At 43.5% G+C, this 27,246-nt stretch overlaps 3 protein-coding genes across 4 annotated transcripts; 1 reads left to right on the top strand and 2 right to left on the bottom strand.

Annotated features, from left to right (window-relative positions):
• On the bottom strand, nt 9,484–12,777 carry LOC8058009. The gene has a single exon (XM_021465718.1). The coding sequence runs from the start codon at nt 12,775–12,777 to the stop codon at nt 9,484–9,486; it is 3,294 nt and encodes a 1,097-aa protein (XP_021321393.1).
• Nucleotides 12,698–19,040, bottom strand: LOC110436886. 2 transcript variants are annotated; one of them, XM_021464539.1, is made up of 9 exons: nt 17,682–19,040; nt 16,659–16,777; nt 15,624–15,704; nt 15,166–15,516; nt 14,495–15,040; nt 14,282–14,413; nt 14,125–14,190; nt 13,957–14,025; nt 12,698–13,878 (listed from the first exon to the last, which is right to left on the bottom strand). In XM_021464539.1, the coding sequence occupies exons 3-9, from the start codon at nt 15,688–15,690 to the stop codon at nt 12,821–12,823; spliced, it is 2,289 nt and encodes a 762-aa protein (XP_021320214.1). In that variant the 5' UTR covers nt 15,691–15,704; nt 16,659–16,777; nt 17,682–19,040; the 3' UTR covers nt 12,698–12,820. The 2 variants fall into 2 exon arrangements, with proteins under 2 accessions (XP_021320214.1, XP_021320215.1); XM_021464540.1 differs by having other exon boundaries at nt 16,659–16,758.
• LOC8058008 (transmembrane 9 superfamily member 8) lies at nt 21,849–26,164 on the top strand. The gene is made up of 7 exons (XM_002445664.2): nt 21,849–22,070; nt 23,293–23,457; nt 23,561–23,670; nt 23,748–23,853; nt 23,961–24,073; nt 24,183–24,336; nt 24,704–26,164. The coding sequence occupies exons 1-7, from the start codon at nt 21,951–21,953 to the stop codon at nt 25,859–25,861; spliced, it is 1,926 nt and encodes a 641-aa protein (XP_002445709.1). The 5' UTR covers nt 21,849–21,950; the 3' UTR covers nt 25,862–26,164.

Genomic DNA, 27,246 nt, shown 5'->3' with positions numbered 1-27,246 from the left:
ATATTTTTGAATCATCAGAATCTAGCAATACCAGCCAAACAATCTCACGAAATGATTTTATTTCATCTAGAAGCATTTCTCAAGAGAATCTGATCTAAATCCAAAACATTTCTATAGAATTTGGATCCCGAGCAACCACAGTGTTGCAGAAAGCGGTCCAATAGGCATTATAATATTGTCTACCAGCTAGCTAAAATATTGTAGATGTGATCTATAGAGCAGTCCATAACTAATGGTATCCATAGCCCTATGAGGTGTTCATAAGGAATAAACAAATAACTTTTCTCTCTACTCACTCTCTCTCGCGTGTCTCTCTCATGAACTACCCAAACCATATATATTGTGACAACAACAATAACTATAGCCCATTGATGCAAAAGCTATCCATATGGACTAACCAATCCATATACATTGTGGTTGCTCAAATGTACCTAAGATGATCACACGTGTCTGCTATTGACAGGTATGTCATTCGCCCCTAGATGCACATGCACATACCCTCTCTAGGCCTATAATATAGTGTATTTTAGAAATTTTAAGACAAAATGAAGATCAGATGATATCATCAACCTGATTAATGGTGATTGGTTGAAATGAAAAGTATTTAATGTAAAATTGGTTTTTGTCTTCTAGAATGTATTATATCTAAGAATAAATTTTAAATGCTAGAATGTACTATATCATAGGATGGAGGGAGTATATAGCCAACTAAGGGACATCCAAGTTGTTTGTTTTAACCAACTGAATTTGCCAGGTTGTTTCAATCGACAACCAAGGTAGGTAGCCTGTAGACGGTTTCTTCTTTTAACTTCTCCTTTGTAGTATCCATGGACGACATACGTACGTATAGTACTTCTGCTACCTTTGACACTAATGACAAAAGTGGATCCAGCCTTGTCTAAAGAAAAATGCTTCATCGTCACTGGCGACACGTACAGTGAGACGACAGCGAGCTGTATTTGCGGGTGATGAGAGGCGTGTGTACCTAATAAGAGCAGCAGCACCTCGGGCTTACACAATATCTTGTAAAGACGTGTGTGTTTCCTTGCGGATTATTGCAGCAGTGCAGGCCTGTTGTAGTGTTGTTGCAGCTGCTGGTAGGTCGTCGTCGTCGTCGTCGTCTCTGCGGTTTGCATTTGCATGCGTGAATGATGAGCGACGCGTGCAGCTTTTCTCTAGCCATCTCTTTCAGGTCCAGCGCACGCAGAGGCGGCCAGAAAACGATGTACGACGACGTCGGCGACATAATAAGCCGCCAGCCAACACACATGCAGCAGCTAGAGGCCGGCGTCGTCAGACATGTGTTTGTTGGTATCCACATGATAACAAGCAAATCTCTTCTCCATCGATCTGTAGGGACGAGAACGGCCGTATTCGACACCGAAATCGTCCAGAGAGGTTTAAATTTGTTCATATCCAAATTTAAAAATTAAATATACGATACCATATCTGTATCCGAATACTCAAATCATATATTTATAATATCGACATCCAATTATATTATATCCGGTATGGCTGATACTGTAAGTATTCAAATCTGATAAAAATATAAAAACAAATATAATATCACTTATATCCGATGGGTTTTCATACATAGTCATGTGCATATGCATGCCCCCGCCGCTCACTACACCACCATGTCATCATGCATAGATTAGCATTATTATTAGCCGCGCCTCGGCCGCAGAGCAGGTTCAGAGACCTTTCAGACGACGAAGCGGCCGGCCGGGCGGGCGGGCAGCTAGCCGGCCGGCGTCTGGTCGTCGGGCCCCTCTCTCCGTCGTCTCTTCCTCTACGACCTTTCCCTCGCTTGGCGTTTCTGCAGTCGCCGGCCGCGCGCGCGCGGTTAAAAAGGGCAGCCGCTTGCTAGCCACAGGAAGGCAGGCAGCAGATACTACTGTTGCTTTGCCTGCTGTGTCCGCAGCTAGCTAGCGCTCCGGCCATCATCACTGTTGCTTTAGCTACTACTAGCTTCTAGCTATATGTTGTTCACGAGGCAATGGCATTGGCAGGTAAGGACTGCTGCCGACTACGTACGTACTCAGGGGGGCTCAGATTCAGACGAACCAGGGACCGATGGAGCACAGGCGGATGGATGCATGTCGACGTAGTAGCTGTAGCTGGCTGGCTGTGGCTGGCGGCCGCCGTAGCGTGTCCATCTGCATGCATGATGCACTGATGCCCTGAGCCGTCGTCGTCGTCGTCTGGCCGGCCGTGACCGGCCCGGCCGGCGGGCCGGCGCGATCAGTCGATCTCATCTCAGGCGGCCAGAGTTTGCATTGGTTGACGGCGGCTACCGCGCGGACGCATATGCGCGCGCTCTCGTCTCATCTCGTGGCTGTTGCTATCGCTTGCATGCTCCCGTATCGATCCTCTCTCCAATAATTTCCCGGCCGGGCCGGCCTGGGACTGGGAGGGACGACGGCCGGGGCGGGGGCGGAGCGCGGCGCGCACAGCAGAGCACACCGGTACATTCCCACGTCTTGTCGTCCGTCCGGCCGCCGGCCCCGCCGGCCACGGCGGCCTCGGAGTCCGGGCGCTCCACTGTAGCGGCGCCAGCCCTAGCTACGCTAGCAGATGGATTGATGGATCGGCCTCACGGGCCCGTACTCCCATGCGCAGACTGAGCGAGTGGTGCAGGAGAGAGTGAGAGACGCAGCCATGCATGGGTCACTCGCGTACTGCTGCCGGTTGACATGTCGGCAACTCACACACAGAGAGAGAGAGAGAGAGGTCAGCTAGCTGAAACCTCGCCAACGCCAAGCCAGGCCAGAGCAGCGGCTCTGTGGAGTCTTGGGAGATGCATGGCCATGCATGCAGGCCTGTCGTGTACCGGAAACAGTATACATTGCAGCAACGTGTTCTATCCTCATCGTACTGCTTTGAGATCATGCTGTTCACTCTCCTAATGCTTCGCCCGCCCTCATCTCCCCAATTTTTCACACTAGTTCAACCAAAAACCAAAAACTTTTCAAGATTTCTTGTCACATCAAATCTTGCGACACATAGAACATTAAAATAAAAAATAGTTGCACAGTTTGACTGTAAATCGCGAGACGAATCTTTTAAGCTTAATTACTCTATGATTGGTTGTTAAATAAAAACGAAAGTGCTACACTGTTAAAATCCAAAAAAATTTAAATCTAAACAAGGCCTAATTGATACTAAGATACATATCTTTCACACTTCTCTCCCCAATGCTTCCAATTCGCACTACTAATTGGGAAGACACATATATTGAGGTGATATTTGAACGATGAGGATAACACATGCATGCTTAACATGTACTCCCTCCATCCTTGTAAGTCATTCCAAAAATCTTGAAGAGTCAAACTTTTCAAAGTTTGACCAAATTTATATAATAAAATAATAATTATTATGATACTAACTAAATATCATTAAATTCTTCCTTAATTATATTTTCATAGTATACTCACTTTACGTTACAAAACTTAGTATTTCACTCTATAATTTTGGTCAAACATGAAAATGCTTTGACTCTCCAAGATTCTTAGAATAACTTACAATTTGGGATGGAGGGAGTATACATAAAAAAATACTTTCACTTGTAGCTGCCCAGGCCGCAAGGGGCGACTTTCATTGTTCATTCTACGGCCTCCTTGGTACTGGTAGTACTACAGTTTTTGACTTTCGTGATAACGTTCGTTTTTTTCAGAGGTAGTTGAGAAGATCAACTATAGTGTAGAGAGCTATACCCGGGCCTTGTTTAGATGCGAAATTCTTTTGGATTTCGCTACTGTAGCACTTTCGTTTGTTTGTGATAAATATTGTTCAATTATGAACTAATTATAGGATCAAAAGATTCGTCTTGTGATTTACAGGTAAACTGTGTAATTACTTTTTGTTTTCGTCTATATTTAGTGCTTCATGCATGTGCCACAAGATTCGATGTGACAGAAAATCTTGAAAACTTTTTGGATTTTGGTGGAAACTAAACAAGGCCCCGGTAAAAACGGTGGTGGATGGAGTGCCTGAGCATTTGAGGAAAGGGAGAGGGCTGTGGCATCATGTCGGACGAGAGAGAAAGGGACAAGGTCACGGGCTAAAGCTATCATAGGTCAGCTGGATTGTCTAACAATTAGCTAAAGTTAATAGCTATCCTATTTAGATCTTATCTTCTCTAGTTTCAGTTTAGCAGCTGATCGACTACTGTAGCTATATATATGGACGACCCACACAAGTTCATAGAAGTCTTCTCGTGCTTGCACGGGTGGCAGAACACCGGTCAAACACTGCCAGCATGCAGAGCTGGCTATCTGCAGAGAGAGAACATGTCCATGTCGTCGCTTCTCTCAAAGTTCATTAAAAAAGTGGCGGGCTTTTTAGAAGAGAACAATCAAAAAGCAACTGCCGAGTTATATGAAGTCATTCTTGTGTGATGTGATGATTAAACAAATGAATGAAAAGGGTGATGATTGGGCTTTGATGATGCCGGCCGGCTGCTCCTGGCCTTGTTTAGTTCACCCCAAAAAGCAAAATCTTTTCAAGATTCTCCGTCACATCGAATCTTACGCCACATATATGAAGTATTAAATATAGATAAAAATAAAAACTAATTGTACAGTTTATCTGTAAATCACGAGATGAATCTTTTAAGCCTCGTTACTCTATGATTGGATAATATTTGTCAAATAAAAACGAAAATGCTACAGTTCCGAAAACTTTTCAGTTTTCGGAACTAAACAAGGCCTAGAAGAAAAGCCAGCTGATGAGGTGAGTGATGACTGATGGTGTCGTCGTCAAAGACAGAAAAGGCCACAAAAAGGTCTCGTCGATCACAACTTTCTCCTGCACTAATAGATAGTTTCTCTCTCACAGTCTCACTCACCACTTTCTCCCACCTAAAAGATGGCAGCGTGGCGGACCCTCTCTCATGTGCACATCTCATGGAACCCTAAGTTCACTCCACAAATAATCCATAAAATCAACTACTATATACTCCAGAGATGTTTGTTTGAGAAAACACCACATTCTGTCACCGTCATTGTTTTGGCCCTTTGAGTTGTTGCAGCCTAAACTTCTAGCAGACACACAGGGACCCTTGGTGTGTACACTCGAGGTTTCGGCGCCCCTCTCCCATAACCAATGACGTGTACCAGTTCTATCTCTTTGGATTCCACAACTCCCCCATCACACACCATATCCCCCCATAGGATGACGAGGAGCTAGAGGCGGGAATAGAACTAGAGATAGAGAAGCACAACGAGAAAGAGAGGCACCAAGGTTGCTTCATTGGCTAGCGTTGCCTGCCCCTCCGCCTCTATGGTAAAAGGGTTATATGTGTGCGAAGGCGATGGCTTTGGTAACATCAGAGAAGGGTAAAATGGGGAAAGTTTTTTATGTAAACATGGGATGCTCTAACACGTTCTAGCTTTGATGGGAAAAGTTTTTTATGTAAACATGGGAGAAGGATAAAAGGAAGACAATAGAAAAAGGAAGAGAGAAGGGTAAAAAAATTACAACAAATGTGCTAGCCATGCTTCTATTAGGGGGAGTAACTTTTTCTTAGCTATGTGGATCAATGCATGCAAACTCTTCACAAAGGAGATTTTTGCAAAAAGCTAGTGAAGGGTTTCTACTATTGTTATATATGTGTTACAACAAATGTAGTAGGACCATCTCGCTCCTACTTGGTTCTTCACAATTAGAGAAGCAAAAGCACAAAACTAGAAAAAATCCAATTGCAATGGAAATCGAATAAGGATACTCAACATATATATAGTATCCAATGTCTTTTGCCATCTAATTCTCACAAGGTAGAATTGAAGGACACAACATGTGGTCATTCTATTGAAGCATATACTATATGCTTGAACACTATAACATCATGGGCATAGTTGTCAAGATATCAACTCTGTCGTGTCATTGCATGACATCTAATATTTTCATCAATAGCATTTCCTCAAATATTTAATAGTAACCGAGGACTATTATCATTGTTCATGATTTTTTTCTCAAATGCCTAGTTTTTTTATTTTGTTTAATTGGACATTCTACCTTGATGGGGAAAACGTTTTATCCACTAATAGTCGCCCTGCTAACATTTCCCTAAATAGTCATTAGGCATTTAATAAATAATTCTAGGGGACCTGCCTTGGTTTAAACTAAAGAAGTAAAGGACCCTTGACTCTTAAAAGAAATTATAAATGGGGACCAACAACCATTGATCATTCGTAAGAGAAAACACTAGGTAAATCTTGAAACACTACTTAAAAAAACTAACCAAGGTAGGGAAAAGTGATTAACCGAGACGAGCATTGCAACTAGTGTTGGCAATGGGTAAATCTCCATCGGGTATGAACTCCCCAGACCCATCCCCGTGACAACAATATGACACCACGGGTATCCCCATATACAGTGATGGGTGGGGGAATTTTCCCAGACCCATACCCGGGTGGGTAAATTAGATCCGGCGGGTCACCCATACCCGCCAAACATCAGCAATTCACAAGCACCAGTCACGTAGTAGCAATTAACAAGCATCGTCACATAGCAATTCACAAGCATCGTCACATAGCCATTCACAAGCATCGTCACATAGCCACCTCACTATATACCTAGCAAATAGCAACATAATAATTTCTGCTGTAACCACTAGTCACAACACCATAATAGTTCATTGTTCATACAAATCACGTAGTAGAGAGTAGTACTTTGCTAGCACTACATAGGGTTTCAGTGTATGGGCTGCCGGTGGACTGGTGGCTGGTAGGCTTCTTTAGTTTTGGGCTGGGTATTTTTCACCCATGGGTAAATGGGTATGGGGACTACTAGAACGTCCCCATACCCGTGTACCCAATGGGTGAAGAGTTTGCTCCGTTTGTGTACCCATGGGTAATGATTTCACTCCATATTGGTACCCTAATAGAGTAAATACCCATCGGGTCGCGGGTCGCGGGCCCCCATTGACATCTTTAATTGCAACCGCCTCGGATAAAAAGCCACGGTAAATGAAACCTTCTCCAAGGCGGTTAAAGTGCCCACCTCGGTTAATCAAATAAAAAACAAAAAATATAGAAACCCATGGACAGGTCCGCTGAGCCCATCTAGGGGCCCGCTGACCCCGTCCACCGGGTCACCATCATCGCTCGCTACCGCCGGCGAGCTCGGAAGATTCGTGAGCCCCAAGGCCAAATTTGTTGGATCCGCAAGCCCCGAGGCCGGATCTACAAGCCCCAAGGTCGGATCTAGAGGTGGATGGACCACCTACACATGAGGCCACTTGCGAGGGATAGAGCGCCGAGCCAAGCCGCGGCTACCACCCGCCACCTGCTACTGCTGCTGCTCCATGCCACCGAGAGGGTCGAGCCGCCCTGCGCAGCTGTCGTGGGGCGCTGGGCCGCACGCCCCACGCATGGCTAGGAAGAGCCACCATGCACCGCCTTGAAGGGCCACCCCGCGCGCGGCTCCGGGCCATGGCCACGCTCTTGTGCTGCCTCGCATGGCATGGAAGGAGGGAGAGGAGTAGGAGATGAGGGGAGGGGAGGAGGCGTCGCCGATTCCAGAGAGAGGAGGCCACTGGATCTAAGGGAAAGGAGAAGGGGTGGAGGCGATGAGCTAGGGAGAGGAGGGCGACGAGTGTTGGGCAGATGAGAGCGGTGTCGGCTTTGAGGGAAACCCTAGGTCTCTATTTATATACGATGAGTGGTATCGGGCTGAGATGGACCGCCTGTTGGGTCACTATTTTCCAAGACGGGCCTTGTAATGCGCCCATCATGGTTAATAGATTTACAAAAACGGTTGTTATAAGACGTCCGCCTCCGAAAATAAACTATTTTTAGAGGCGGTTGTCTTAAGATGACCGTCTCAGTAAATCCAAGGCATTAACCAAGGCGGTAAAAAAAAGTGTCCGCCTCCGAGGTTGTGTTTTGGAAAGGTCACGGAAAATATTTTTTGTAGTAGTGAAAACCTTGCATTAATTGTTCTATAATTTTTGCCTAGCATATGGATTATATTATTGTACAATGTTTTAGGAGAATATAATTTTTTTATGATTCTGACTTGCAAATTTCAATCCTACCTAAAAAGTTAATGTTCTAATATATATGATTTATGTATTGTTTGGATCTTATTATTCTTATAGTAATCTAGTAAGTGATGTAGAATCTGAATTCTACCTCTAAAAAAAGAATCTGAATTCTAGATTAAAAAGAAAGAGTGCTTGGATCTTGGATTATTGTCTTTGTATAGTGAGAAACCTCCAAATAGCAAGGTTTAGGTAGATAGTTGGATAAAAAACCTCATTCTAGCTAGAATCCAAGTGCTTGGATCTCATTCTCATTTTTTGACCTCATTCTTATTTTTCTTAGGAGATTCAAACATGGTCTTAATTTGGAATATGTGGTTTTGCTATGCATGTGCTACACATATGCCGCAACCCATATCTCAAAATGAAAGAGTTGTAAATAGATAATCATCATATATATGAAGTGAAACCGCTGAGAAACATATATGAGCTAGCTAGGATACAAGCGTGCATATATGTTAGCACTTATGTTAATATTATATGTTTATGTTACACAAATAAATCTAAGAGCTAATTAACCAATGCAAAGGGACGTGATCGAGAAGGTTATCAGTAAAAAAAAAAGGGGGGCAAAAAATTGAAAAATCAATTACACACAACATATATGCAGCAGTAGCGGGCCCTTCTCCTCCAAGTCCAAGCTAAAGAGATTCAGTCATTCTTCAGAGGGACCTTCTTGGCATGAAGCTTGGGTCGTTAGCTGCATCTGCATGTTACTGCATTATTCAAACAATGACAGGCGCGGCAGGCTTATGCATGTATGCCTGGGGCAGCAGCAAACGCATCAGTGCGTGTGCCCACGCTCATATAGATGGTAAATATATATAGTCCAGGGATATAGTATAGATGTTCTTGTTGTCTCGCCGGCCTTGGACTCAACTGCTTGTGCTCACCTGCTTGCTCCTTTTCCTTTTTGCGGATCTCGCTCATATGCCTTTGCTTGCGGTTGCTGCTGGTCCTGCATGCCCTGGTCCTTCCCTACTAGTATAACAGAATATCGATCGATCAGAATCCCCACATCCTTTTTGGAGTACGTTTTGTCCACACTGTGTGCTAACCGTTAGTAAAACTAATCTCGTAGACCGAGCTATTTAATTCAATAAGTTGAAATTTGGAGAGTATAAAATAAACGCACATTGATCTATACTTATTAGACTAACTAGGTAAATGCCCGTGCGTTGCAACGGGAAACATAATATCATGATAACATATATATATATTGCAATCATGTTATTTGGAACAACAATATTACATAAGTCTTCAGAAAAATATAAATAAAATATAACTCTAAATTTGAAGTCCAAGATGCCGCGTCTGACTCCTTGCTGCAGATGGTTGAAATTATAGTTGGAAGTATCCTGTATATAAAAGTTTATTAATTTTTAAAGCTAAAGAATGTTGATATCTTGCAAAAATGTATCGGTGCATTACCTCTTTTATCTAGTCAGAACCTCTTTATATACGATATTTTTTGTGAATATATCCTTTGTCAGTTTCTTCTTCCCCTTCTCCTTGGTCACGTCCTTCTCATCAGGTGGCACGACCAGGATCTTAATGTTTGATCTTGCCGTGGCTCTGGATAGTGCTACATATAATTGGCCATGTGAGAACACTGGTTCTGGCAAGTATACCCCAACAGTAGGGATAGTCTGCCCCTGTGCCTTGTTAATGGTCATTGCGAAGCTGAGCCGAATAGGAAACTGCTTTCTTTTAAATTGGAAAGGGAACATCTCGTCGTCCGACGGACACAAGGGTATGCGAGGCAGAAAAACCCTCTTTGCAGTGTGTTGTCCCACCACAATTTCTGCATCCACGGTATTCTTTTGGAACCCTCGTATGATAAGCCTGGTACCATTACAAAGTCCATTGGCGGAGTCAATGTTCCTAAGCAATATGACTGGGCAGCCAATCTTTAGCTTTAACACGTGTAGCGGTAGACCATTAGGTGTCAAAGTGTTAAGAAATTCCTCAGGATAGTAGTTGTGCGGATCATCCACCGCAGAGTCAAAGCTATGGTACACCATCTCATCCCCATGGAAACGACTAATCATCTTCATATTAATCATATCTACACAGTCATTCCGTGATGATAATATTGCTCGAGAGGTGATATAATCTTTGCTTGACATATTTGCATTGAGGTTAGGGAATATGCAATCAATTAGAGTATCAAGGTCACTATCTTCCCCAGTGTGCGGTATGCATATATCATGAGGAAGACAGATTTCATCATCGCCATTCGCCTCCTCAGAACCTCCACCGATGCGCAGCAAGTATTTTGCAAACCATGGGTCACTCTTTGCCCTCATGTTATGCACCAGTTTGAGATGGCTCATGCAATCCCAAAGGTATGACATCCGTAGCGAAGCACTGACCACCTGAGCCCTCGACCCTCTCCGAACAACAGGAAGAACCTGTCTAAAATCTCCACCAAACACAACGGTCTTCCCTCCAAACGGCAGCTCAGGTTGGTCCATTACATCACGGAGACTGATGTCTAGTGCTTCGACACCTTGCCTCTTCATCATTGTCACCTCGTCCCAAATAATAAGGGATGCAATCCGAAGTAGCTTGGCAGTACCACTCTGTTTTGTAAAGCTACAGAAGGCCCCATCATCGAGGGTGAGGGGAACCTTGAAGCGCGAGTGGGCGGTTCTACCACCAGGCATTATTGATGCCGCAACACCAGATGTAGCTGTTGCCACGGCAATCTTTTTCTGACTACGTATAGTAGCAAGAAGTGCTTTATAGAGATAAGTCTTTCCGGTCCCACCAGGACCATCCACAAAGAAGAGACCCCCATGTTTAGTATCAACCGAGGACATAATCTCATCGTAGGCAGCCCGCTGCTCCACATTAAGGGTGTCTAACAGAGCCACATCATCCTTGTTAGCCTCAATGCTAGCCTCCTCAAAAATCTCTCTAGGAATATCATGGGAGGCGTCATATGTGTCATCGATATCTGGAAGTGGGTATGACTTTATATCCTTCTGCATTGATTGTAGCAACTTTCGAATATCTATGAGGACCATCTGCTCCACCATGGAGATGGATTGATTATTGCACTTGTAGTCCTCTGACATAGCATCCTTGTGTTTCTCCCATAGTCCGAGGACATTACTGGGCTCACAAAAAACCAATATTGTTGCAAAGATCCTTCGCAATGCATATGGCATCATCCAGTCGGTTGCCTCAGCAAGACTCTCATCCAATGTGTTGTCCTCTTCGATTAGGCCCCTTCTTTCTGCAGCTTCACGGAAGGTTGGTAGGAGTTTGCCATCAACAGTCCTTAGACACTCAAAGGAGGTTGCACCTGCCACGTGGTTCAGGAGAACCCTAAGATAGTAACGCTCCCCCTCAGCTGGATTAGCAGACACGATTCTTCCAATCTGTCGCAATGTACCAGAACGTACCCTCTTTTGCCAAACTTTACCCTGTGCTTGCCATGTATAGAACTCTGGAAAGTCTCGATATAGTATACCTCGGGCTGTTTCATCTGTCCTATTCTTCTCGAAGTACGCTGTGAGCATTGACTTTTCAACACCTGGGCGATCAAGCACTCGTCGAACCCCCTCGCGTCGATGAAATGATACCATGTGCATGTCTGGAAGATGAAGTTGTAAGGACAAAACAGAAGGGTTCCTGTCACTCAAATCAAAACCGTATATCCTCCACAAGGCTTCTGGTGGGGTTACCCATCTGGCATCTCTATATTGCTTGATCTCATCAATGTTCCCCTCACTATCCTCCTTGTCAACCTCTCTCACAGCCACAGATGCTCGGTCATGACCCTTGTAAATATACTTAAATAGATATTTGACTGCCTTAATGCTCCCACATGCCTCAACATTGATGTGGCAGTTGAACAAATAGAGGAGATATGGGTTGTAAGGCACGACCCATCTGTTGTCAAGCTCATGGCCACGAACTTTTTCTTTTCGTCCATCTTCACGCCATCTATAAATTGGATATGAATCCTTGCCCTGTATTGTGACATCACAGAAAGGTCGAGGGTAACGGTTCTTGCAGGAATCACGACCCTTTGTGCATGGACAATTGCGATTAAGCACTCCGCAAGGGCCATGCATCATATGTTTTGTAACCATCTTATACAAGACTGGGTACTTCTTCTTGTTTGGTAGCTCAGTTGAGATGAGGCGATCATACTGCTCTGGGCACGTGATCTTGTACTTCCTATCCATAATTAGCAAAAAATGTGCATGCGGCAGACCCCTCTTCTGGAACTCCACAACATAAACATGTGCCCGAACCTTTCCAAGGATATCCTTCTTTAGTAGCCTATCCTTTAGCTCTTGTAGTTTTGCTCTAAACACTCGAACAACAAGATCTGGACGATCTTGTGGCATCTGGACAGGGTAGAGTTCACGCTTGATCTCATCCCAGTTCGGATTACATGTCATAGTAAGGAAGATGTCTGGTTTACCAAACCTCCGTACAAGAGCCATGGCATCCATATACCGACGCCTCATGTCACGTGGGCCTCCAATAAATGATGAAGGCATCACTGTCCGCTTTCCAACAGCTTCTGCTCTACCTTCACCAGCATGTAGGCTATCAACCAATCCCTGGTAGAGGTCAGCCCTAATATCATCTTGATGGTTGTGTATATAATCTAATCGAGAGCTCTCAATCTTTATGTATGTGTCAACTGCAAACTGCTGGAATAAACGCTTGCCATAAAGTATGGGGTTAAATATTCCAGGACGCATTTGAAATTTGTAGCAATAGTAGTCACGCACAGAGACACAAAGTCTACCAGGAGAGTCTACAAAAAAATAGCCATGAATTAGAGTTGTTTGTAGCATAACTATTAAGGCACATGCATGTGAAGTATTTATTAAATAAGACGAACAAACCTATTTCTTCTTCGGACCCACTATGAGCCTTCTGTAGGGCACGGTACTCGATGACTTCTTCCATACTAACTCCCTTTTTAGGAATATCCATGTGCCACCCAAGCTCACCCCTAGGGAAGAATAGAGGGTATGAAAGAGCATCATAACATCCATGATACGAGCGGATACCATGTCTGCTTCTATCTTTCCCATGCAAGACAACACTATTTTGGAACTGACCAAGGAGTTCGCTTCCCTCGATCCAAACGGCAGCCACCTCTGAAGCTAACGGTGCGTTGTATGTTCTCTGGTCAAGCCTCTGGTCAAGGTTTAGTGTGACATGATAGTCCTCGAGGTGTTCAGCCTGGCCTACACTCCTAAGTTTTTGTGAATATGGGTTGTCACGAAGGATGGCCACAAGCCTCTCAATGACTTCCTTGTCTTTTTGGCACTTCTCTTCACGACATCGTCGGTAGCGATGCTCAAGGCTTGGATCATCGTCGTAGAAGTAAAGCTCAAGATGTCTTGGCTCCATACCATCTTCTCTACCAAATGACCTTATGTTGTGATAGATCTGGCCATGTGCACGGAATGTGTATATGCCACTGTTTTTCATTGTTGCAGTAGCTCTATCAAGACGACAATATAGAGAAGTGAAAGAGAAATGGCCATTGAAAAATCTAATGTTGTCACGAAAGTGCCTAGCATCTGCATCGTTACTTGACCAAAGCCTCATAAGCTCATCAGGTATGTTCTGTTCACTGAGCTCAATCTTTCCACTGCGGCAACAAAACCCACGTGGTTCATGCTCAAACCTTTTCGCATTGCAATGCTCGCAATTTGCAACAGGTTTTAGCATATGGGTATGTGTAGGCATGTTACTATACACCCCATCATATGGGTCAGGTACTTCAGGGATAGAAGTAATGTCTTCCTCAAGCTTATTGTCTTGGACATCATCATCATCTTCCTCATCTGAAATAACATTTAAGCCACAATAGTTTAGATAAGCACTGGAAGAATTGATTTCTATTCAATCTTTCGCACAAATACCTTGCCCAGCAAATAGGTATCCCTCATCCTCTTCCTCATCCTCTTCAAATATATCTCCCTCATCATTATCTATGGCCATCAAAGATATACGAGTTAGTAGAACTACGAGTAAAAATAAACAAAGGAGTTCAAATACTTTGTAGAATTTTAGAAAATAGTGTAAATTACCACTATCATAAAATAATGGTGTCGTCTGTGCGATTGATGTAGGCTGCAGGCTAGGCCCTATCCTTTCTGATAATCATGTAAAGACCATTGTTGAGGTAGGTATAATATGATATATAATGTAAGCACCTAAATGGGATCATGAGGTATTATTATTTACCATTGTTGGTCAAGACTGATTCAGGCAAGGATGTGTTATCATTTAGGTGTTCTTCACCCATGCAATTATATTCATCAAATAGTGGTGCCATCGGTGTGGCCGATGTAGCCTGAATGTTGGGTCTTGCCCTATCTATTATCAGGAATGACATAGATCGATTAGATATAATATGGTATATATGTTACCTAAATGGGATGAGGTAATAGTATTTACCATTGATGGTCATGACTGATTGAGGCAAGGGTGTGTTTGAACCAGTGCAATCACCATCTTTATTAGATGCCCTTGTGTTCGAACCAATGCGACGCTCAAACATCATGTTACGATGCGTTAACAACACATGTCTTTGTCCAGATGGAACATGTGATCGTTTTGTCATATGGCTAGATATTGACTCATCACATCCTTCATCATCGGCCTCTTCATGAGATGGAGGAATATAAAGAGGTGTTGCACTGGACTCTGGGATAAACCAATCATTGGATTTCAGTGTGGATCCAAGAGCGGGCTCAGGAATATATAACGGGTTCTCCATGGCAATTGACTCTGGGTGTAGGGTGTGCTTCCGTATCTCTCTAAATTTTTTGTCAGCTATTTTCAAGGCCTCCTTACGTTTGAGTTCACTGTTATGCAACCTTTGACGTTCACGCCTTGCTTGCCTCTGATCAGGCGTCATACTTTTGTAGCGCTCCCTATCATACAATTTTTTTGACTCATTCTTCATAGGGTGTTTCATGGTGTTAGCAGGATCAGATGCAGCTACATAATAACATATATTAGCATTATATTAGGAAATATAGACAGTAACATCTTACTTATTAACAAACATCTATTATTATGCAACAACACCATAATCATGGAGGAACTTCATACAAAAATAGTACCTAGGTTCTCTTTACCAATCTGCATGGGTTGGTAGGAATCATTCCTATGCAACCAATCATTACTTTCATCATTATCCGTGTCTTCACCTAATACAACTCCATCAGCTACATAATTGTTACACCATAAATAAGAGCTAAAGGGTAATGCACATAAATTGGTTTTTAATTTGTTTGGTATGTCACCTCTCGATCTGTCGGTGAGTGTACTTTGTTGTTTTTTTATATGATATTTTTCACGACGCTTCATATTTATTTCATTCCTTTGTTCCGCATATCGTGCTCTTTCCCTTTCTCGTTTGCATTTCTTAGCATCGTCAACTGGTGTGAGTGAATTGGATACACTCTGACAACCTAGTACATTATAGGCATCATGTAGCGTCAAGTGGATCAATACATAATGAATGCAAATTACTGTTGATCCAAAATAAATTTATATCCATATGTATATCAACATTTACCTGCATTGGCGGTGTTTGTCAAATTTCCTAATGGAGTGCGGCCACTGTTATTTTCCACCGGATCCATGTAGAAGATTTTGGCTAAAATGTTTTATGAAGATATAGGTTAGTCTAAATTAGTTCACATAAAGTCGTAGCAACACATAATCTAAACAATATGAACCGATATAAAGTATCCTAGAGATCAGTTGCTAGCTAAAAGGCTAGAACCATAAGTTCTCTAAGTTGATTTTGTACCAAATGTCCCCTTAGGTGAAATGAAAATTCAGATCTAAATTGAAATATATGGAACCAAGTTGCAGCTGTAAAACCACAATGACGATTTAGATTATGCAAACTTCCAGAAGTTTCTAACAACCCATTCAGCAAATGGTACAATGTGTTTATGAGAATCCATTTAAAATTAAATACGTAAGAAAGTCTGCTTCTCAATGCTATGAATCAGTTAAGGCTTCAAATCAAATTCAAATGCTCCATCATTGCATTTTCTCAAGCACTTGGTGTGAAGCCAAAATTTCCAAATTCTGTCAAGGCCGCAGTTTTATCATGACCTTGACATGAAGCCAACATTTTCAAATCCATTTGTTTCTCAAAAAGTAATTTAATTTGGGGATAACATATATGAGAATTAGAATTTGAAACCAGAGATCATCTTCGGATTTTACTACATGCTGCAAACTGCATTAAGCTATTGTTTGTTTCTACTATCATCCTAAATTTTACAAGCAGTATTGATAAACCAAGGAGGGCATTCGATAGTGGAAATTTGGAGCAGTGGTCCTTGCTAGATTATAATGGCTGTGGTTGGCATGAATCTAGGAAGCAGGTGATAAAGTACTTTGGTAGTCTGAAGAGGTCCTATTTTTTGGATCCACAGTCCTCCAACAGTTTGAATGTCAACTGAAAGGATTTTACTACATGCTGCAAATTGCATTAAGCTGCAAATTTTGCAAGCAGTATATCACCTAAAAAAATCAGCATAGAGACAAAATTGTAATACAGAAATCAGTAGGGAATGATCATTATTTCATATACCTGTCTACCTGGCCATGGCCAGAACGTGCTCTAATTTCTGCTTCGGATGATCGCTGCACACCAAAGCTCGACAAGTGAGATGTGGTTGCGGTGGTGGATCCTACAAACAAGGTTGGTCCCTGAGATAACAGACAAAGTAAGCTACTGAAATTTATAGTTGTACGTACAACCTTATTAAACAAGTATTGAACAGAAGTGTAGCAAGCTTTGGGTTGATCAATTTAGATGAAGGAAGCTCTGACGTATTGGTTGCAATACCTATACGAAGTTATTTATAGCATCTTTTTTATCTTGCTTTTCTCAATAAAACTGGGTACTTACAAAATTCTATTATTAGGTTGAAAGTAAAAAGGGAGGCCTGCATATTACACCTTCCATTATTTTCATCATCTTTTGCAGATTATAAGTTGAAGTAATACACACTTATATTGGTTTACTAATCAGTTGTTGAGTCCTTGCTGGTGTGCTGAGCAGATTATAAGGTTTGTTACCAACTTGTATTGATCCATCACAAAGTCATTAACAGGACTCGCTTACTGATTTGGCTATCTTCAGAATAATGAATGGAGATCACAATTACAAAAAGAAAACAAAGGAAACCACGAAATGCAGGTCAGCACTGGCTTGCTACCACTACTTTTTAAAAAATGACTCTTTGGTCCATCAGAACATGAAACGCAAGCTAGAGGATTGTAGTATTTGGAAGTTCATATATGCATCTACAACAATTCCTATGCAAATCTTAAACTGAATAGTAAGACAAATATTCAGTTTCTACCCTTACTCTGCTATTCAAATCTTGTTAGGGGATTCTAATATTCAGTCACCACGAGAACAGACCGAAGCAACCTAGATTGTCAGGAGAATTGGAATGAAAATATGTACCAAATCACAGTTTAGGGAAGTCATGTACTTAAGATTTAGACAAAATCATAGTGTCACAATGGGGCTCACAGGAATTTAGATATCACGAAAGTTCAGATAGGACAGAAATTCAGAAAACATTCTCGAGGTGGTTGAAACCTTTGTTTCCTAGGAGCGGCGTTGATGTAGACGCAGAACGCGTGGAGCAGTGTTGGTGCAGATGCAGGAGCGGCACCGTCAAACCGGAGGAGAGGAGCGTCGCATCGGAGGACACCGGGGGAGGAGAGGAATGTCGCACTGCCTGTGCCGCCGGGACGTTGCGCTGTCTCCGCCGTTGAGATGACGCGCCGGCTCACATCCACGTCGGACGAGTCGCAGAAACCGCCGCCACCGGCGGCGAACTCCTTGTCCAGGTCGTCGTCATTGAACCGCTGGATCCTAGCCCCACGCCTGAGCGACCAAGCCGTCCTCCTCCTCCACCACCTTCTCGGCGCTCGCCGCGTAGCTAGCGCGGCACTGCCCCGGCTTCACGAGGCTCAAGACCTCGGGGGCCGTGAAGCCTGAGGACGTGGTGGCGGTGGCACGCTCGCTGCCCGGGCTCCGCTCCCTCTACCTGGACCGCTCCTACCTGCCCAGGGAGCAGCTGCTTGCCATCCTTGCCGGATGCAGGGAGCTGCGGGAGTTCAGCGGGCGGGGCTGCGTTCCAGATGCCCGCAGCTGTCGCGCCTCGCCGCCGCTTCTTTCTCAGCGCATGCCCACGCCGTCGCCCCGTGATGTCAGGAAGAACCGCGCCGCGGCCATGCCGTCTTGCCCTTGATGCCCGCGTCGACGCTCGGAGGGGAGCAATGTTGGGGCTGGTGGTGTGAGGGTAGCCAAGGATGCTTCGGTGGGTGCATGGGGAGCATAATAGAAGGGATGAGGCCGGGCAGCTCCTGTTGGGGAGACGGAGTACTTTCGGATCGATGACCTGTCTGGGAAGCCGGATCATCTCTGTATTGATGATGGGGATGCTGAGCATTGGGCGAGAAGGGAGGCGTAGGCGCGCGGCTCGAGAGGGCCATGGCATGCGGATCGTTGAGTGGAAGCCGAGCCTGGTATGGCTTCTCCCGTGGGAAGAAAAAGCAACTCACAATGTGGCAGACGGATGACTCGACCCAACGACTGCAGCAATCAAATCATGGGGAGGAGAGAGAAAAGTAGAGTCGATTCTTCCCGAATAAAGAATGATTTCGGCGGCAGTGGAGTCAATTGAGCGGTGGCGGTGAAGCAAATCGAGTGATGGCTGTAGCGAGTCAGGCGGCAATGGAGGCAGTGGAGCGAGTAGTGCAGCAGCAAGGGTGCCGCCGCCTCGAACGCGACCATGAATGGCGGCGAGGAGCGAGGCACGCACCTCCGTGGGGACGAGCGAGGCAACGCACCTCCGTGGCTCTGGGCTTGACCAAGCACAAGCGAATAGGCGACGGAGGTTGAAGAAAGGTGTGTGCGCTGCCTCCACGGGAGAAAAAGCTGTTTGCGATGGAGAAAAAAGCTGTTTGCATCTGTTCCTGTGTACGATGGAGAAAAAAAAGCTGTTTATTTATTTTTTATTTTTTATGGGGCCTATGATACCTGTTGTTAGGAGTCCACTCGTCTGTTTCTGTTTGTAGGCATCCATGGCTTGCGAGGGGGGCCCGATTCAGAGAAGTGCCGCGCGTACGCTGGGAAAAGCGAGCTGAGCCTGATTGGAGGAGTGTGCGGTGGAATGGTACCGGGTAAATCAAGGAGTGCGGTAGTTTCGTCTGCCTGGGTGAACGATTGGTCTGTAAATTTTTTAGTTGTAGAGATATAATGCAAATATATAGTCACTCTGTTCTAAGGGGGCTGTTTGAGACTACTCTATAAACTTTATGGAGCAGCTCTATAAAAAACTAAAATTTTTGAAGTGTACCCCCTTATAAAAAGAGAATGGTGGTAGTATTAACCAAGTCTGGGTCGTCTAAATTTCGTTTTTGGTTGTCCGTTGGATATAGTTAATTACCTCATTCTTATGAAGGTGAGTTTTAACTCAAAACCACCACCTCTTACATACCTTCCCCTCACCCTTGCCCTTCTTCAAGGTAGAGCCACTGCTGCCCATGGCAGTCAACACCAAATCTCACTGCCACCAATCTCTCTCTTTTTCTTCCCTCTGCTCCATAGCCATTATCCATTCTCTCTCCCAATCCCTCTCTCTATCTATTTACTTTGTTCTTCTCAAATCAGAGCATTCAATAACAAAGGTTCTATTTGTTTCCCTACACCAAGGTAGCCCTATGGATAAGGATCAGGACGATGCTCTAAATAGGTACCCGCAGTTCTTTTCTAGTTTAATTTAATAAACTAAATAGATAATTTATTTCCTTATTTTTTCATTTAGTTAGACTATAAAAGAACCGTGGGTATTCATTTGAAAGGTCATCCCTATCCTTACCTATGGATAGCCAAAGCTAGAATGAGTTTACAGCTGAGGTGGTGCAGTTACTCGTGTTTGTTTTCCATGTATATGAACTGAGCCATGCCATAAAGAGATAGGTTTGGTACCTTTTGTAATATCGTGTACGTAGGCTTACCTCCTAAAGCACAAGGGACATAAAAAATTAGGAGGCTGAGCGCAGGGGCGGAGCCTAGTGGAGGCAAAACTGGGCTTCCGTCCTCCCTTGGCTCAGATAAATATCGATAGCCCACATACTTTCTTGGTCTCTATGGACTTTAGAGCATCTATAGCACATGACAGAGTTGAGAGAAGAGAGCCCACTCAGGTAACCCATTAAGTTTCTTAGCTTCTTGGACTTTAGAGCACCACAAAGTTCACAGCAAAGAGCCCACTCAAACATATGTATCGATGGCGCTCAGTCTTTGCATGCATGGAGAAGGATAGAGATGTTCCCTTTTCCCACACGACGTATGTATGGTCGTTGGTTTACTATTTTTGCCCCCCTCTAATTTGGTGCACCACCCTCCGCCGCTGGCTGAGCGATCAATCTGTCATTTGGATTACTGAGGTTGCCATCGTTCAATTTCCCGTTTCATGTGTAGCATCCTTATTGTAATGCACTAACGCTAGACACCTCATCATATCGTGACTAGTTGTTATTGTGTAACTATGAGACTAGTACTCATTAGTCGTCATTACTTATCAGCCGAATCTGCCAGCCATTCAGCAGTGTTTTTCTCTCACAATAAATAAGTCAACAGTACTTTTCTGTCATGGCTTATCAGCTAAACGAACAAGAGTGGCAAGTTGTGATTCTTTGGCAGCACTAAGTGTGATGAAAGTCTAAAGATTATATTATTTTATCTTGATATGATACTTTTTACAATTTTGCTAAAACTAATTGTTTCTCTAAATTTTAGCACCATGACAAAGTATGCGGCTTCTGGGAGTTAGAAAAGGAAAAAAAAAGGAGAGATTAATAGAATCACAAAGAAGGCTCATGAATAATTTTTTTTAAGAGTGGATGAGCCAACTAGTGTTACTCTAGAAGATGATGGCCTTACATAAGACAATGTTAGCATTAATCCAGAAGATGAGGGTCCTATAGAATACAATATTGGGATCGGTTCAGAGAACCTTCTCAAAATTAGAATTGTTGATCGATGTCTCTTAGCAATATTATGCATTGAGATAAAATTATATTGGATGAGATTGATATTGTCATCAACGACTTTGTATAAAGGAATGTTAGAAATTTCTTTAAGATAATTTAATATGTATAATTTTTTCATATAATTTTTTTGCTTTTGGACACATATTAAGTATGATAAAATTTTACATATACATGTTGAGTATTTTTTTCATATTTTATAAAAGGGGTCCTGAGCTTTGGTTTGGCTTTAGACCTAAAATTCGTACACCGAACGCGCACGCGTGCATGTACCTTGGAATTTCTGGAAAAATTCCAGAAAAAGGTGCGATCACCAAGGTTCGCCTCCACTACACGGGAAACGCGCAATACCATAGTGCGATCATCAAGGTTTGCCTCCATTGCACAGAAAACACGCAATACATACATGTCATGTACCTTGAAATTTCTGGAAAAATTCTAGAGAAAATTAGAGTAGCGTCCCACTGGACTGCCATACCACTGAACCACAGACCCATTTGCAAATGCAGTGAGATCTTGGGAAGAGAGACCTTGCCTGGTTGTCGATCGGGATGGAACAACGGCCTGACTAACTTTGGACCCGCCCAAAGCCCATGTGACTTCCCTTGAACACAAGCCCGTTCGATGGGCCGGCCCGAATTCTGTCTGGCCCGTTCACCCTTTCTCGTCGTTCAGTTCAGACTTCAGAGTTGAGACATCATCAGAAGGACGGACCACAGCACAGAGTCTCTCCGTCGGTGCCAGACTGCCAGTGGACTGCGAGTGCGAGGGAGCGCCTCCGCCTCAGATCCGAACCCCCCCACCGATGCGAGCTCCGGCGATGCTCCGCTGGGCCGCGGCGGCGCTCGTGCTCGCGGCGCTCCTCGCCGCCTCGCCGGCCGCCGCCTTCTACCTCCCCGGCGTGGCGCCCAACGACTTCCACAAGGTCCAGTTCCCTTCCCTCAGTCCACACCTTCCTCGTAGCGTAATGGTTCTCTCCCCACCCTTCCCGCGCTGGATCTCGGCGGCCAGATCCATCGTTTGGTCTTCGTCGAGTTGGATGCGAGCGGTGGTGTTCGGGATCTCGGGCGGTCCCGCTGCTCTCGCTCGCTCCCTTACTCGTACCCGCGGGTGGCAGTGGCACACGCTGTTCACTCACCTGACATGATAATCATAATCCGTTGGTGCTTCTGTGCGCGCTGGTGTAATCTGACGAATTGCGTGCCTGTCGTCTCATTTCTGCACGGCTGCGTTGCGTTGCTGCTCACTGCTAATGACGCACCACCCACTTCACTTGCTGTCTTGCTCCCTGACATTTTGATCCGGATGCATATGGAATTCTGGACTACTGGCTTTCACTTTTGGCTAGGTCCCTTGCTTCAAATCTCAATGTTGAGGCAAAAACGTTTTTCCCTAAGTGATGATAAAGAATAAAAAACTCTACAGCTGATCTAAAGTTTTAGAACGTTATTGAATGGTATACTTGAACTTAAGATAATAAGAAAATTGCGCAGTGAGTATGCCAGAGTCTGTGCCCACGTGTGTTCTAAATGCGCAGAGTACAGAAGAGTCTGCACCCAGATGTACCCAAATCTGTACCCACTAGTATTCAAGCTGTGCAGTTCTTCAAATTTTTGTACATAGAGTAAATGCTCGGCTTGATCTCAGAAAGTGAATTTCATATGTTCCATTGTATACATGATACTTATAGTTTGAACTTGGAAGCTGCAGGTGGTGGTGTCTTTGACAATAGGCCATTGTACCCAAACCATTTTTTCGCTTCTGTTTCTCTTGGTCCTTGTTGCCTGGTGTAACGTGTGGATCTACACTACTGTCTGACAGTCATATGTGTCCGTGCATCATGCTACCTAATTCACTTCTGCTTCTGATGAATCATGACAAGCCATTATTTTCAGATCTTTAAGTATCAAACATGTATATGTGTTAGTAGTTATGTTTAGAGAAACGAATGTCAAATGGTGTGTGTGCTTGACCTATGGGGGGAAAATAGTCTATCCCACTTATGATCAGAGCTTTACATTTCCTTCTTGGACACGCCCTGTACGCGTCTTGGCCACACGTTCTCATATCTTTAGATTCGTGGCCTTTTGTTTTACTGAAATATGTGTTGCATGTTCTCTAACTGGTTCATACATAATTCTCTGCAGAAAGATCCACTTTTGGTGAAGGTGAATAAGCTGACATCCACAAAGACGCAACTTCCCTACTCGTATTACTCTCTTCCATTCTGCAAGCCAAACACGATAGTTGATAGTGCAGAGAATCTTGGAGAGGTTCTGCGTGGTGATCGCATTGAGAACTCTCCTTATGTGGTCAGTACTAGATTGCTGCTTGTCACATATTCACCTGTGTAATTTGTAATGTACCAGATCACTGAGTTGTCATCTACTTTGTCGTTTCTCGTTTGTGCTGTAGTTTGAGATGGGGGAGCCCAAGATGTGCCAGATTATCTGCAGAGCAAAAATTGACGATAAACAAGCAAAGGAGCTCAAGGAAAAGATAGAGGATGAGTATCGGGTGAACATGTATGGATTTTATATGTGACACTGTAATTTTAATTGCATGACAAATGCTAGAGTTACATGATGAATTTTCTTCACAGGATTCTTGACAACCTCCCACTAGTTGTTGCTATTGCAAGGCAGGATAGGGGTGCTCCTGTTTACCAGGCTGGATATCATGTTGGTGTCAAGGGCCAATATGCTGGTGTAAGTTTGTGTGCTCAGCTGATGTTTTACTTTTAACAGTGTGTCGGTCTCCTTTTTTTTTTCTTGAGAGGGTGTAGTTATCTTATTATAAAATATATATGTTACAGAACAAGGATGAGAAGTCCTTTATCCACAACCACTTGACATTTTTAGTAAAATATCACAAGGATGAAACTGCAGATCTCTCTAGAATTGTTGGATTTGAGGTCAAACCATTCAGGTTTGTTTTAGTTATGCTTGTCATATTTTATTTGTATGATATGATGTTTTTTTACATGCTGACACTATCTTGTTTACTCACTTCATCTTTGTTAAATTTCTCGTGCCAGTATCAATCACCAGTTTGAAGGGCCGTGGAATGATAAAAACACTCGTTTAATCACATGTGATCCTCATGCCAGCAAGCTTGTGGTAAACTCAGATACTCCTCAGGAGGTTGAAGCTGGAAAGGAAATCATATTTACCTATGATGTGGCCTTCGAGGTGATATTTCTCACTTCTGCTTCTCTTTTTGTGCTCTAACTCCTTTCCTTCATACTCCCTCAGATTCTTAATTTAGGATGTGGCCTTCGAGGTGATATTTCTCACTTCTGCTTCTCTTTTTGTGCTCTAACTCCTTTCCTTCATACTCCCTCAGATTCTTAATTTAGGACATTGACATGATCTTAAATGTGACACTTTGACCTGCAATTTTTGTAGAAGTATATTGTTTTCTATATATATTATGAAAGTATTTTCCATGATGAATCTATTACATGAACTGTGTTATCATTGTCAAGTTACTTAATAATACATTGTAAACTTTGAGTTTGTTTTAATGTTTTCTGATGTGCTTGGTATTGCTTTGCAGGAGAGTGATGTCAAGTGGGCTTCTCGCTGGGACACCTACCTGTTAATGACAGACGATCAAATTCACTGGTTTTCTATTGTGAACTCTCTCATGATCGTACTCTTTTTATCTGGGATGGTGGCCATGATTATGCTCCGCACCTTGTATAGAGATATCTCTAGATACAATCAGCTTGAAACTGAAGAAGAAGCCCAAGAGGAGACAGGGTGGAAGCTTGTTCATGGAGACGTATTCCGCCCTCCTGCAAACTCTGACTTACTCTGTGTCTGTGTTGGGACTGGTGTTCAGTTCTTTGGTATGCTGCTAGTAACCATGATTTTTGCTGTTTTGGGTTTCCTTTCGCCGTCAAACCGGGGAGGACTCATGACTGCCATGCTGCTCACTTGGGTCTTGATGGGTTTGTTTGCTGGCTATGCTTCTTCACGCCTATATAAGATGTTCAAAGGATCAGAATGGAAGAGCATCACCCTAAGGACTGCTTTCCTGTTTCCCGGGATTGCTTTTGGTATTTTCTTCATCCTGAATGCTCTTATATGGGGGGAGAAGTCGTCTGGTGCCGTTCCTTTCACCACAATGTTTGCGTTGGTCCTCCTTTGGTTTGGTATCTCGGTTCCTCTTGTATTTGTTGGGAGCTATCTGGGCTTCAAGCAACCTGCCATTGAGGCTCCGGTGAAGACAAACAAGATTCCAAGACAGGTCCCTGAGCAGGCTTGGTACATGAACCCTGCCTTCACCATTCTTATTGGTGGTATTCTTCCGTTTGGAGCAGTTTTCATTGAGCTCTTCTTCATCCTGACATCAATCTGGCTTCACCAGTTCTACTACATCTTTGGCTTTCTCTTCCTGGTGTTCATTATCCTCATCATCACCTGTGCGGAGATCACGATCGTGCTGTGCTATTTCCAGCTGTGCAGTGAGGACTACATGTGGTGGTGGAGGTCCTATCTGACCTCAGGATCATCTGCAATCTACCTCTTCCTGTATGCCGGGTTCTACTTCTTCACTAAACTGCAGATCACCAAGGTGGTGTCGGGCATACTGTACTTTGGCTACATGCTTCTTGCCTCGTGTGCTTTCTGTGTGCTCACTGGTGCGATCGGCTTCTGTGCCTGCTTCTGGTTCACAAGATTGATTTATTCATCTGTGAAGATCGACTAGGCATGTTGCATGAGCCTGCAGAGAGTATGCTGATCTGAAGCGGCCTCCATTTTCCACTGAGTTTCTTTTTTTCCTGAATTTTCAGGAAAGCTGTACTTTAGGTGTTAGCTTATAAACCATTTATGCCCACTGTGGTTCAGAGTTGTATAAGGATATAGGACACTACTGCCAGCTTCATATGGGGCAATTTTTCGTTCTTGAGAACTGCTGTATACGTTCAATCCATGGCTCATTATCGTCTGCCACCCCTTTGCTACTTGTGCTACATGATGATGTTGATACGTGCTTGGCTAGTTGGCTTCATCAAGAAATGCTTGCATTCACTTGTACATATTCAGAAATGTTTGGTTCGTCTCCACAGAATATTCTTGCTACAGGGCAGGCCTCTGGGAGAGCTCCGGCATGCTGTGTTAACGCCTGAGTATAGATGGCCGTCGACACCTCCGGAGACTCCGTCGGGACTTAGTATGAATGTTCGGATTGCAGTCGTGATAGGGATTTTAGCTTAGGCTCCGTTTGGATCCTTTTATTTGGAGGAAATAAAATCTACTTAATAAATTAGGCTAGGCTTGAAATGTGACATGTCACCACTTACAAGTTCACATATAAGCCCATCTCAAATTCGAATGGTGAAAGATGGAAATTGATTCTATAGATCATTTTATGTTTATACTTTGTAACTTATAACACGTTCAACTCACTCCTATACGATAGAAATACAACACATAAGCATTTCTCTCGCACAGCCAACAATATATATAAATGTAATCTATATACAATCATATTGGCTTAATTAATATGTGTCTAAATTATGATTATTAAAATAAATTCAATTTCAAGGATCTAGGGCCTTAGATTTTTTTATAAGCTATAATAGTCGAAGAGAACTAGATAATTGCTTTTTATAAGCTAGATGATTGAACAGTTCAGAATAGCCAACTCGAATTGAGGTGTCTATCTTCTTCTTAATCAAGCAGCATTCGGTAACTTTGTCAAGTTTTCTGAAACTCAGGGCTGGTTCTATGGCCTTGTTATTGAAACCAGAAACTCAACAGTATCGCGAATGACCAAACACTTTACAGAGTCTGGGAGGGGTTTTGTCCAGACATGCGACTCACCTGGGTCCCAACTCATCCCTAAGCTTGCTCTCTACATGCGCAACTAAATTACAATTTCTAGGAACAAGGAGAACATCATCACATACGAAATGCTCATGAAGAAAGACCCGTGTATCCCTAATCAACATATCGCTAACCGCTAGGTCCATCGATGACATGAGAAGTGTCAGAACTTCATTCACTTGTCTTATAAGTTATAACTTTTTTACTATAATAAATCAGCGAACATTCAACTGTAACTTTTCTTGCCAGCGAATAAGCTCGGAG

Source organism: Sorghum bicolor, chromosome 7 (assembly GCF_000003195.3).
Source record: "Sorghum bicolor cultivar BTx623 chromosome 7, Sorghum_bicolor_NCBIv3, whole genome shotgun sequence".
Taxonomy (NCBI): Eukaryota; Viridiplantae; Streptophyta; class Magnoliopsida; order Poales; family Poaceae; genus Sorghum; species Sorghum bicolor.
The sequence above is the reverse complement of the archived record's forward strand: the minus strand, read 5'-3'. Positions and strand labels throughout refer to the sequence as shown.